The 12,877-nt window shown below is 43.6% G+C and overlaps 1 protein-coding gene across 1 annotated transcript in view; it reads right to left on the bottom strand.

The window, feature by feature from the left end:
* Positions 1–3,565: 3,565 nt before the first annotated feature.
* LOC120916524 (galactoside alpha-(1,2)-fucosyltransferase 2-like) overlaps positions 3,566–12,877 on the bottom strand; it is a 145,467-nt gene continuing 136,155 nt past the window's right edge. Inside the window, exon 3 of the mRNA XM_040327543.1 lies at positions 3,566–4,748. Within this exon, the coding sequence (XP_040183477.1) occupies positions 3,627–4,748 (1,122 nt within the window). The 3' untranslated portion in view covers positions 3,566–3,626. The remainder of the gene's footprint in view (positions 4,749–12,877) is intronic.

Consider the following 12,877-nt stretch of genomic DNA (forward strand, 5'->3'; position numbering starts at 1 on the left):
TTTCCCTAGAGGCCTAGGAAGCATGTCCTGTTTTGGGGCCTAGTTGCTGGAGTGGTCCAAAACGCTGTCCTGCCTAGTCTGGAGGAAGCTATGCTAAAGAGCAGACCCGGGGGAAGGCCCCTTGCTGGAGAGAGCCATGAAGAAGGTTGGTCTCTCAGAAGGGCCCGGTGACTCACTTGGAGGATTCACTGGAATTTGGGAATGTGCTTACAGTGTTGCCAAGTCAGCTTAAAGTTTCTGACACTTTGAAGCTGGACATTGGTCTGGATCTAGAGAGTCTGTAAGTAATTTGCTATGGTATCTGGGACCCCTAACACAAAGGCTGTCTCGGTCCCCCCCCCCTCCATTTTACCTATGGAATTAGCCCTGGGGTGAAATGCTAGCCTGCCCCTGGCATCTGGAGGTGCTGTCCTGTCTTTGGGTTGTCAAAGGGTGCTACAGCATTGAAAGTGTTAACCACCCATCTACACTGACTGTCAGGGCAGTGAAAAATGGTTAACCTCCATGCTATTGTTGATCACTTACCCATCACAAGCTTCCACGCTGCTCTCTTCCTCCCCCCGGCCAGGACTTTACTTGTACAGTGGTCACTGTATAGCTATAGCCCATGATATCAGGGGTGCCCAACCTTTTAAGCGACTTGGTAACCGGTTGTGGGCCACAATGAGTGGATCGGGCGAATGGCAGGTCCGTATCCACTCTGTATATGCAGAGTGGACACAGCCCACTATGCTCTATTTTTTAGCGGAGGTATGACACAAGTCGGTTTACATCTGCCATTCCTTAGAGGTAAATGGAGGGTCCAATTGGATCAGACTGACAGAGTGAAAGGGGCCGTTTACCCGCACCGCCGTTGCAACGCAGTATACCTTTGTCTTTCCTGCACTTTGCAATAGACTTCTATTATATTCTGAAGGTTTTGTGCACGTTCAGAAAGCTCACCAAACTCACAGGTTATAACAGAAGTCTATGGCTCAGTGCAAGTAACCCACAGGTGCACTGCTCTGCACCTACGGATCAGTTTGAAAGCAGCCTAGTAACCACTGCAGAACAGATTTGCCCAAATATACACTGTGATTTTAGTAATACAACTGACCTTTAACCACTTGTCCACTGGGCCTATTTTGGCACTTCTCTCCTTCATGTAAAAATCTAATTTTTTTTACTAGAAAATTAATCAGAACACCCAAACATTATATATATATTTTTTAGCAGACACCCTAGGGAATAAAATGGCGGTCATTGCAACTTTTATTCTTGCACAGTATTTGCGTAATCATTTTTCAAACGCCTTTTTTTTGGGGGGGGGGGGAACGGTTTTATAAATTAAAAAATAACAAAACAGTAAAGTTGGCCCCATTTTTTTGTATAATGTGAAAGATGATGTTATGCCGAGTAAATAGATACCTAAGGCCTAGTACACACGAGAGGATTTCCACGGATTTGGATCCGATGGAGTGTACTCACCATCGGATCGAAATCCGCGCCGAAATCCCCTCGTGATGACGTGTCGCGCCGTCGCCGCGATGATGACGCGGCGACGTGCGCGACGCTGTCATAAAAGGAATTCCACGCATTCGTCGAATCATTACGACGCATGCGGGGGATCCCTTCGGACGGATCGATCCGGTGAGTCTGTACAGACCACCGGATCGATCCGCGAGAGCCAATTCAAGCGGATAGATTTGTAGACATGTCTACAAATTTTTATCTGCTGGAATTGGGAAATTTCCGCGGATAAATATCCGCAGGAATGTACACATCATAGAATCTATCCGCTGAAACCGATCCGCTGAGATTTTTCAGCGGATGGATTCTATCGTGTGTACGGGGCCTAACATGTCACGCTTTATGATTGCGCACACTCATGGAATGGCGCAAAACTTCGGTACTTAAAAATCTCCATAAGCAACGCTTTACATTTTTTTTACAGGTTTCTATTCGAGAGGAGGTATAGTGCTAGAATTGTTGCACATGCTCTAACGCACGCGACAATACCTCACATGTGGGGTTTGAACAGCGTTTACATATGTGGGCGGGACTTACATGCGTGTTCGCTTCTGAGCGCGAGATACCGGGGACAGGGGTGTTTAAAAAAAAAATTAAAAATTATTTTACTTAATTTTTTTATTTTTACACTTTTTTTTATATATTTTTTTATCACTTTTATTCCTATTACAAGGAATGAAAACATCCCTTGTAATAGGAATCACTGTGACAGGTCCTCTTTATGGAGAGATGTGGGGTCAATATGACCCCACATCTCTCCTCCAGGCTTACAAGCATGAGATTGTGAAAAAAAAATTCACAGATCTCATGCCGACAGCCGCGACTGCGGCTTTGTTTACTTCCGAGCCTCCGGCGGTCATAAAGATGACTGTTGACCAATCTGGTCACCAGTCATCTCTATGCTTCCCAGCCAGCACCGGCCGATTCGTTCTCCGGGCCCCTGATGGCACGGGAGAGCCCGAAGAAGCACCGGATGGCGGCGGGAGGGGGGGGACGTCCCCTCCCGCTGCCTATAAGAACAATCAAGTGGCGGAACTGCCGCTTTGATCATTCTTATCGTGCAGAGAATCGCCGGCTAAAGACATTGATATTTGAATGATGCCTGTAGCTGCAGGCATCATTCAGATATTACCACACATATGACCTCCTCGGGGGACAAGTGGTTAATAACAGTATTCTACTGGTTGGGCACCTCTGCACTATATGCTGACGTGGCAGAAGTTGCTTTGGAATGATACTGACAATATTTTTGGGATACACCCAACTGCCTGATTGACAGCTGGCTCTACCTTTCAATGGGAGGCTGAGCGCTGGAGCCAGCTGCACCCACCACCTCTTTAGCCCGTTGCTGCAGTGAGCGCTGGAGGAGCAAGCAGAGCAATGACTGACTGTCACTAACCTCTTCTCCATGCAGACTGAGAGCTAAGTGAGCAGTCATGCGATCGCTCAGTTCTCATGCCGTGTACACACAATCATTTTTCGGCATGAAAAAAAACGACGTTTTTAAAAACGTCATTTAAAATGACCGTGTGTGGGCTACACATCATTTTTCGGCTTCTGAAAAACGACAAAAAACAAATTCGAACGTCGTTTTAAAAAATGTTGTTTTTCGGGTTGTAAAAAATGATCGTGTGTGGGCTAAAACTACGTTTTTAAACCCGCGCATGCTCAGAAGCAAGTTATGAGACGGGAGCGCTCGTTCTGGTAAAACTACCGTTCATAGTGGAGTAAGCACATTCATCACGCTGTAACAGAAAATCGCAAATCGTCTTTTACTAACACGGAATCAACTAAAGCAGCCCAAAGGCGAATAGAACTTCCCCTTTAGAGTGCCGTCGTACGTGTTATATGTCACCGAGCTTTGTTCATCATTTATTTTAAACGATGGTGTGTGGGCAACGTCGTTTTTAATGATGAAGTTGGAAAAACGTTGTTTTTTGGACATGCTGAAAAACAACGTTTTTTTTTTTCATGCCGAAAAATGACCGTGTGTATGCGGCATCAGGCTTAGAGCCAACAAGGGACAGCTGCAGCATCACAGTGATGCTGCAGCATAGAGGTGAGTATGTACTGTTTTTTTTTTTTTTTATAACCCCAAACTTCTTTAAATGTTATGTTTAGATTATTGCAGTTTGTGACACGTTTACTTTAACACTACTTCTTTCAGTGAGATTCTTTTTTAAAATTGGAGTAAGATCAGCAGGAATCCCTATCCATTCAGGAAGATAAATAGTTTCATATTTCCAACCTACGCCATGATAGTAATCAGGCAAAGTATAATTTGCAAGATAGATGGTTTCACCTCCGGTCAAATAGGCAGCGTATAAGCCAAATGTACCTATGGTCATAATTGTGTGGTTGCAGTGGACCAAGAGAGCAAAGTCACGGCTAGGCGATCCCTCCTTGCCATCCCCAAGAAAGTAAACATCTCCCAAGGAATTATTAATATTCGATTTGCACCAATCTATCCCATTGCTGGTAACCACAAACAACGGGTTTTTATATTTTTTTCTAAAATACCCCATTGCCTTTTGCAGGTACTCTTTGTCAGCTAGTACACCTTTCTTACTATTCCCCATAATATTAACGTAGTCCCCTCTACGGACATGTATGCCAACGAAGGTAGTGTTAGTTTTGTTCCCCCGTATATCAGCAAGATAGGCATTGCTTTCTTCTCTAATAAAGTCATGGAAAGTAAATTCCTTAAGAATTTCATCTTTGATATGATGATAGAAGGTCCATGAAAACGGATAGCCAGAAAGTTTAACAAAATCTCCAATGATGTTATAATATTCTTCAGACATCCATTCATTGTACATTCCGAATTTCCTCCATGGTATGCGTTTTGCAACTTCCTCATTAATAACTGGCAGCTTTATCTTAAATATCTTAGACAGTGCTGAATGCATGTTGGGTAAAATATAAGCTTGATGTCCATGACGTTTTGCAAATGCATACAGCGTTGCATATTGCCCTATGAGGTTTCCTAAACGCCCTGAAGGTTCCACAGTCCACATACCAGTGGGTTCAAAGGCACAGTCATTGATGGATGGCATCCTATTTTTCAAATTCATTGTATCAAGGGATTGGTTTGTGCTTGCACATGTGCAAAATGTTGTACGTCTTTCAACATTGTACCAGAAGCTAATAATTGTAATGATTAATAATTTAAAAAACAACATCATCTTCCAAATGTTTATGTTTCTCATGTTCGCCCAACTTTTTTTCCATGGGGGGTTCTTTAAAAACAATAAAAAATAATATTATTTTAGACAGTAATCTTTAGTTTTTCATCTATATTCATTTTTACGATGTACTGAAATGCTTAAAATGTAAATCTTTTTTTTTTAATCAAGTAAACAAAATTCTGTATGCAAAGCAACTTCCACAAGGGTGCATGCTTGGTCAGTGATGTCACAAGTGGGTGGGGGTCACTTGCTGACATCATCGGTTGACTCCACCCCTTAACTATTTAACCACTTGACAACTGGGCACTTAAACACCCTTAATAACCAGACCAATTTTCAGCTTTCGGTGCTCTCACATTTTGAATGACAATAACTCAGTCATACAACACTGTAACCAAATGAAATTTTTGTCCTTTTTTTCCCACAAATAGAGCTTTCTTTTGGTGGTATTTGATCACCTCTGCGGTTTTTATTTTTTCCGCTAATAATGAAAAAAGAACGAAAATTTTCTAAAAAAATGAATTTTTTTTCATTTCTATTATAAAATTTTGCAAAAAATGAAATTTTCTTCATAAATTTGGCCTAAAATGTATACTGCTACATATCTTTGGTAAAAAAAAAAAAAAAATTGGGTTATTATTTAGTCTGGGTGAAAGTTATAGGGTCTACAAGCTATGGTACCAATTACTGAAAATTGATCAATTTGATCACACCCGATGTACTGACAGCCTCTCTCATTTCTTGAGACCTTCATGCCGCGTACACACCATCACTTTATGTGATGAAAAAAAATGACGTTTTTAAAAACGTCACTTTTATTGACCGTGTGTGGGGGAAAACGTTGTTTTATGTCTTGTAAAAAACGACCAAAAAAAATTCAAGCATGCTTCAATTTTATGTGTCGTTTTTCAAAAGTGCACTTTTTACTTCACAGAAATTGACCGTGTGTAGCAAAAAACGTTGTTTTCTAAGACGTTTTTTCATCCACGCATGCCCAGAAGCTACTTATGAAGCAAGCTTCAATGGTAAAACGTGGTGGAACGTAACCTCACTTTGCAAGAACATTGTGAGAAAACGATGGTGTGTAGGCAACTTCGTCTTTGAAAATTGAAGTTTCAAAAACGTCATTTTTTACTTCACAGAAAGTGTCGTTTTTTTTCATCACATAAAGTGATGGTGTGTACGCGGCATAACATGCCAGAAAAGTACAAATACCCCCCAAATGACCCCTTTTTGGAAAGAAGACATTCCAAGGTATTTAGAAAGAGGCATGGTGAGTTTTTAGAAGTTGTAATTTTTTCCCACAATTCTTTGCAAAATCAAGATTTTTTATTTTTTTTTCACAAAATGTTCATATTCGCCGGTTATTTCTCACACACAGCATATGCATAACACTAATTACACCCCAAAACACATTCTGCTATTCCTCCCGAGTATGCCGATACCAAATGTGTGAGACTTTTACACAGCGTGGCCACATACAGAGGCACAACATGCAGGGAGCACCATCAGGCGTTCTGGAGCACCGAGACCAATTCTGACATTCCTCTCCTACATGGAAAAATCATCATTTATTTGCTAGAAAATTGCATAGAACCCCAAAACATTATATATGCTTTTTTAGCAAAAACCCTAGAGAATACAATGGCGGTCGTTGCAACTTTTTATCGCGCACGTTATTTTCGCAGCAATTGTTCGAATGCGTTTTTTTGGAAATAAAACGGTTTTGTGCTTTTAAAAAAAAAAAACATTAAAGTTAGCCCAATGTTTTTGCATAATATGAAATATGAAGTTACGCCGAGTCAATAGATACCCAACATGTCACCCTTCAATATTGCACACGCTTGTGGAATGGCGCCAAACTTCGCTACTTAAAAATCCCCATAGGCGACGCTTTAAATATTTTTACTGGTTACATCTTTTTAGTTGGAGAAGAGCTCTAGGGCCAAAAGTATTGCTCTTGCTCCAACGTTCGCAGCGATACCTCACATGTGTGGTTTGAACACCGTTTTCATATGTGGGCGGGACTTACGTGTGCGGTCGCTTCTGTATACGAGCACGCAGGAACAGGGGCGCTTTAAAAAAAAATATATATTTTTATTGTTCATTTCACTTTAATTATTTTAGTTTGATACGTTTTTCCCCAAAAATAAATGTTTTGATCACTTTTATTCCTATTACAAGGAATGTAAACATCCCTTGTAATAGGAATATAGCATGACAGGTCCTCTTTACAGTGAGATATGGGGTCAATAAGACCCCACATCTCACCTCTAGGCTGGGAAGCCTGAAAAAAATAAAAAAATAAAACGATCCTGGTTTCGATCGTAGCGGTGAGTCAGAAGAGGCACCAGAGGGAGAAGGGAGGGGAGACGTCCCCTTTCGCCTCCCGTAAGAACGATCAAGAGGCGGAACAGCCGACATGATTGTTCTTACGGTGTAGGGAATCGCCGGCTGAAAAAAATGATATCTGAATGATGCCTGTAGCTGCAGGCATCATTCAGATATCCCTGCACAAAGTCAAGGACGTCATGACGGCCGGCGGGCGGGAAGTGGTTAAAACGCATTTTTTTCCCAGAGTATTTTCTGGGTACTGCAGAGTATTAGCCGGGGTATTGCAGAGTATTGGTGTTGGGGTATTGCAGAGTATTGGTGTTGGGGAATTGCAGAGTATTGGTGCGGGGGTATTGCAGAGTATTGGTGCGGGGGTATTGCAGAGTATTGGTGCGGGGGTATTGCAGAGTATTGGTGCAGGGGTATTGCAGAGTATTGGTGCGGGGGTATTGCAGAGTATTGGTGCGGGGGTATTGCAGAGTAATTGCGCAGAGTAATTGTGCAGGGGTATTGCAGAGTATTGCCGGGGAGTAATGCAGAGTATTGCCGGGGAGTAATGCAGAGTATTGCCGGGGAGTAATGCAGAGTATTGCCGGGGAGTAATGCAGAGTATTGCCGGGGAGTAATGCAGAGTATTGCCGGGGAGTAATGCAGAGTATTGCCGGGGAGTAATGCAGAGTATTGCGCAGGGGGGTATGCAGAGTATTGCGCAGGGGGGTATGCAGAGTATTGCGAAGGGGGGTATGCAGAGTATTGCGAAGGGGGGTATGCAGAGTATTGCGCAGGGGAGGTATGCAGAGTATTGCGCAGGGGGGTATGCAGAGTATTGCGCAGGGGGGGTATGCAGAGTATTTCGCAGGGGGGGGGGGGTGTGCAGAGTATTTCGCAGGTGGGGGGTATGCAGAGTATTTCGTAGGGGGGGGGTATGCAGAGTATTGCGCAGGGGGATATGCAGAGTATTGCGCAGGGGGGGTATGCAGATTATTGCGCAGGGGTGGTATGCAGAGTATTGCGCAGGGGGGGTATGCAGAGTATTGCGCAGGGGGGTATGCAGAGTATTGTGCAGGGGGGTATGCAGAGTATTGCCGGTGGTATGCAGAGTATTGTAGGGGGGGTATTGCAGAGTGTATTGCACAGTATTGCAGAGTGTATTGCACAGTATTGCAGGGGGTTTCAGGGATGGCTGAGCAGGGATGGATGGATCTGTGACTGCAATAGTCACAGATCCATCCACAGCGCTGCTGACACCCGCGCTCCCCCCTCTCACACTGTACCGCTCGGTACAGAGAGAGGAGGGAGGAACCGGCGTCATCAAAAGACGCCGGTTTGTTTACATGTGATCGCTCCGTCATTGGACCCGGCGGTCACGGATGTTCCCGTGTGCGCGTCCCAGGGGACGCGCGGGAGACGGACTCTGGGAGGACGTACATTGACGCCCTCCTAGAGTTAACCACCCGCCCTGTAGACGTATATTGTCTATAGGGCGGTTACCAAGTGGTTAAGAAATGTCAGCCAGCGGAGCAGGTAGTCACGGGAGCATTTAACGAGGCTAGAGGGGTTTTTTTTTCTCTATTTTTGGGTCCAACGGTGCAGCCGGCATGATTGATGATCTACACCAGGGGACATTTATTTATCATTTTTTAATAAAGGACTTGTCAAAAACTTGTGTTGTACCTCTATTATCTTTTTACACTTTATTGGTGAATGGGTAGGCCACAGAGATTCACATGGGGGGGGGGCCCGAATCTTCCAGATTCCGATAAAACCCCCTGCCCTTGTCCACATCAACATGGAGACAAGGTTCTTTGGGGCGGCCAAAGCACCACGCTATTTTGAGGGCATGTGGCCTTGTATGGTTCGGGGGGGTGCTCTCTCGCCCCCCATTTCCTGGCCTGCCAGGCGCTGCATGCTCGAGTAAGGGTCTGGTATAGATTTTGGCAGTTATTTTTTTCAGAATTTTCTATTGCCGGCATTCTTTAGTTTACATTTGAGCTCTAGGCAGGGAAGCTTCCCAGCCCACTCCTTAACAACCAGCATTATTTTACTTTTAATAAACTAATTTACCTTAAGGTGTTTTTACACTATTGGAGGCTCTGTCTCAATTTCTATCCCCACATGTGTCTTTATTTATCTGGATGGAGATTGGCATGTAAAAGGGGCTCTTCAATAACATCTAATAAGGAGATATTTGCCAGACACCAGAGTGAATGGCAACAGCATCTGGTGAGCTTTAGGCCCCTTTCACACTGAGGAGTTTTTCAGGCGGTACATCGCTAAAAATAGCGCTGCTATACCACCTGAAAAACTCCTTCCCAGCAACCTCAATGTGAAAGCCGGAGGGCTTTCACACTAAGGCGATGCGCTGGCGGGAGAGAGAAAAATCTCAGCAGCATCTTTGGAGCGGTGAGAGAAGCGGCGTGTATACCGCTCCTTCCCATTTAAAACAATGGGAAACCGCGGCAATACCATCCGCAATGCGCCTCTGCAGTTAATTCCGCCCTGCTAGCGGCCGAATCCCGCAGCAAATCCAACGGTATAACGCCGCTATTTTTAGCGGCGCTAAACCGCCACCGCGCCTCCTGCCCCAATGTGAAAGGGGCCTTATTCTTAAAGCGGGAGTTCACCCGAAAAAAAAATTTAACATTAGATTGATGCTCATTTTGTCTAGGGGAATCGGGTAGTTTTTTTTAAATCGAAGCTGTACTTACCATTTTAGAGAGCGATCGTCTCCGCCGCTTCCGGGTATGGGCTGTGGGACTGGGCGTTCCTATTTGATTGACAGGCTTCCGACGGTCGCATACATCGCGTCACGATTTTCCGAAAGTAGCCAAACGTCGGTGCGCAGGCGCCGTATAGAGCTGCACCGACGTTCGGCTTCTTTCGGCTACTCGTGACACGCTGTATGCGACCGTCGGAAGGCTGTCAATCAAATAGGAATGCCCAGTCCCGAAGATCATACCCGGAAGCGGCGGGAGAACATCTATCTCTACAACGGTAAGTATGGCATTGATTTAAAAAAAAAAATACCCGTTTCTGCTCCCCTTAATTAGCCTAAATCTAATGTTAAAAAAAAAAAATTTGGGTGAACTCCCGCTTTAAGTGAAAGATTTTGATGGATCAATGAGATTTTTTTTTTCATCACTTTAAAGCAGAGGTCCGCCAAATTTTTTGTTTTGAAAAGTCAGCATCTACAAATACTGCAGCTACTGACTTTTAAAATAAGGACACTTACCTGTGCAGCGCGCCCGCGATGTCAGCACCCGAGGCCGACCTGTCCCTTGGTCCTCGGATGCTGCAGCCGCCATCTTCGGTAAGGGAATCAGGAAGTGAAGCCTTGCAGCTTTACTTCCTGGTCCCCTACTGCACATGTGCAACTTATGCTGCGCAATGCCACTGGTCCCTGCTGTCTTCTGGGACCTGCGTGTCTCCCAGAAGACAGCGGGGGGCGCCAGATGTGGCGTTGACTGCGGCAGATATGCAGGGGGTTCTATGCCCGGAAGTCCGTGCAAATACCTCCCCCTCCCCCTGAAAGGTGCCAAATGTGACACCGGAGGGGGGGGATCCGGACAGCGGAGGTTCCATTTTTGTGTGGACCTCTGCTTTAAGTTGGACTGTATTACCATATTGATTTGCATATTGATTTGCATATGTTGGAGCATATATATATATTTTGAATATGCCACATGGACATTTTTCATTATGTATGGGTGTTTTATGTTAATCATTTCACAATGTTAATATTTAGGAGTTTTATAGATTAATTTAGTGCGCTACTGTGGATTTATTTGTCTCTCTCTCTGTTTTTTACATTGACATTTGCATTTTCTTCACACAGAATTCGAATTGGTTGATCATTTTTCGACCAATCCAAAATCAAATAGTTAAAAAAAAATGGAATTCGAAAATGTATAAATGGAATTAAATTTAAAATATATTCTGAAATGAATCAACGTAACAAATTAGTAACATAACAATTCTGTCATAAACTAAACAAATGTTTCCATTCTGCACATGTCTAACAAACATAGATCTACACTCTGAGAAAAATGTGTATATATATATATATAAATATATATATATATATATATGTAGCGCCTGGTTACTTTTCATAACCGGTGCTATTGAAATTTAGAGGGGGGTCAGAGAGTTAATTAACTCTGACCATTGTTAATTAGTTCAAATTTGGGTCTCTGTTTCAGCTTGGCTGTGCTGTGGGCTCATTCTGTTGTGCTGGGGTGTTTTCCCCATCCCGGTGCGGTAGGTGGCAGCAGTGGAGTTGAGATTTGGGTGTTCTCTCCCAGCGGCCAATCAGGAGGTTTGGGCCTCGCTGGGCATGCTGGGAGATGGTACTTATGGAACAGACGCCATTTTGGCCGGGTCTTCTTTCTGTGTGGCGCCCACCTTTAGGGTGGCCACACTAGAGGTAGACCGATATGGGTTTTTCTCTGGCCGATACTGATGCCGATATTTAGAAATCACGGCGGCCGATAGCCGATTTATGATGCCGATTTTTTTGGGCCGATATGTTAAGCCGATTTTTCAGGCGCTTTTGGGCTAAACAGTAAAGTTAGCCCATATTTATTTTTTTTCAACCAAAAGTTTTCATTACCTGTTTTTGTGTAATATATATATATATATATATATATATATATATATATATATATATATATATATATATATATATATATAAAAAATGTAATACACAAAAACAGGTAATGAAAACTTTTGGTCGAAAAATAAATAAATATGGGCTAACTTTACTGTTTAGTTTTTTTTTTTTATTTGTTAAAGTATATTTTTTCCCAAAAAAATGTGTTTGAAAGACCGCTGCGCAAATACCGTGTAACATTAAATATTGCAGCAATCGCTATTTTATTTCCTAGGGTCTCTGCTAAAAAAAAATATATAATGTTTGGGGGTTCCAAGTAATTTTCTAGCAGAAAATACAGGATTTTTACTTGTAAGCAACAAATGTAAAAAAAGATTTAGCCTTTAAATGGTTAAACTGAGAATTCTCCTACACGGAGTTCAGTTAATTGATAAGTAGCAACATTGTATATCTTTTCTAAAACTTGGCAGTCTGCCCAGGGGAGAGAGAGAGAGAGAATTCTTCTACGGGAAGCTTCAGGCAACTTGCATTGACTTGTATTGCAGAAGCTTTTTGCAAGTCGCGGTGCTGAACTTATCAATCGGCTTTTTTAAAGCACAAATCGGCCGATGCCGATTAATTTAAAAACGCCAAATATCGGCCGATATATCGGCCAACCGATATATCGGTCGACCTCTAGGCCACACCACAGCGCTCAGTGTTATGGCCTACCTGGCCGGAGCGGGCGTGCTATGCAGTGTTCCTGGTTTTGGGCCTAAGTTGGTCCGGAGCATTCAAGCAGGACGGGGACTCAGTAGTCGATCGGGTTCCCACTTTTAAAGATCCCAAGCAAGTGTAGCTGTTCGGTGGGAAGTTCATCTGAGGCGCACCAATGAGAGGCTGGCCAATCCAATCCAATATTCTGACAAACCACCGGGGATCGAGGTGACCGGACACTGAAGGATTGACTCCTCTTTCAGTCGGTACCTGTGTCGACGCTAAAAAGAGGATTCAGGCGTAACTTTACCAAAAAGGGTTACCTCCGTATCTGCAATTCAAGAGGGCCTGTGGCAGAGGTTTCCTTTCGGACATTCATTCAAGAGGGCCTGTGGCAGAGGTTTCCTTTCTGACATTCATTCAAGAGGGCCTGTGGCAGAGGTTTCTTCCTAAAGAGATTCGAGCGGTGTCCCGGCTGCTAGGTCAGTGAGAGAGGTTTATCCAGGCACGCTAAGCCCACTCAAGCAGGAGTGGTAAGGAA

Source organism: Rana temporaria, chromosome 10 (assembly GCF_905171775.1).
Source record: "Rana temporaria chromosome 10, aRanTem1.1, whole genome shotgun sequence".
NCBI classification, from domain to species: domain Eukaryota; kingdom Metazoa; phylum Chordata; class Amphibia; order Anura; family Ranidae; genus Rana; species Rana temporaria.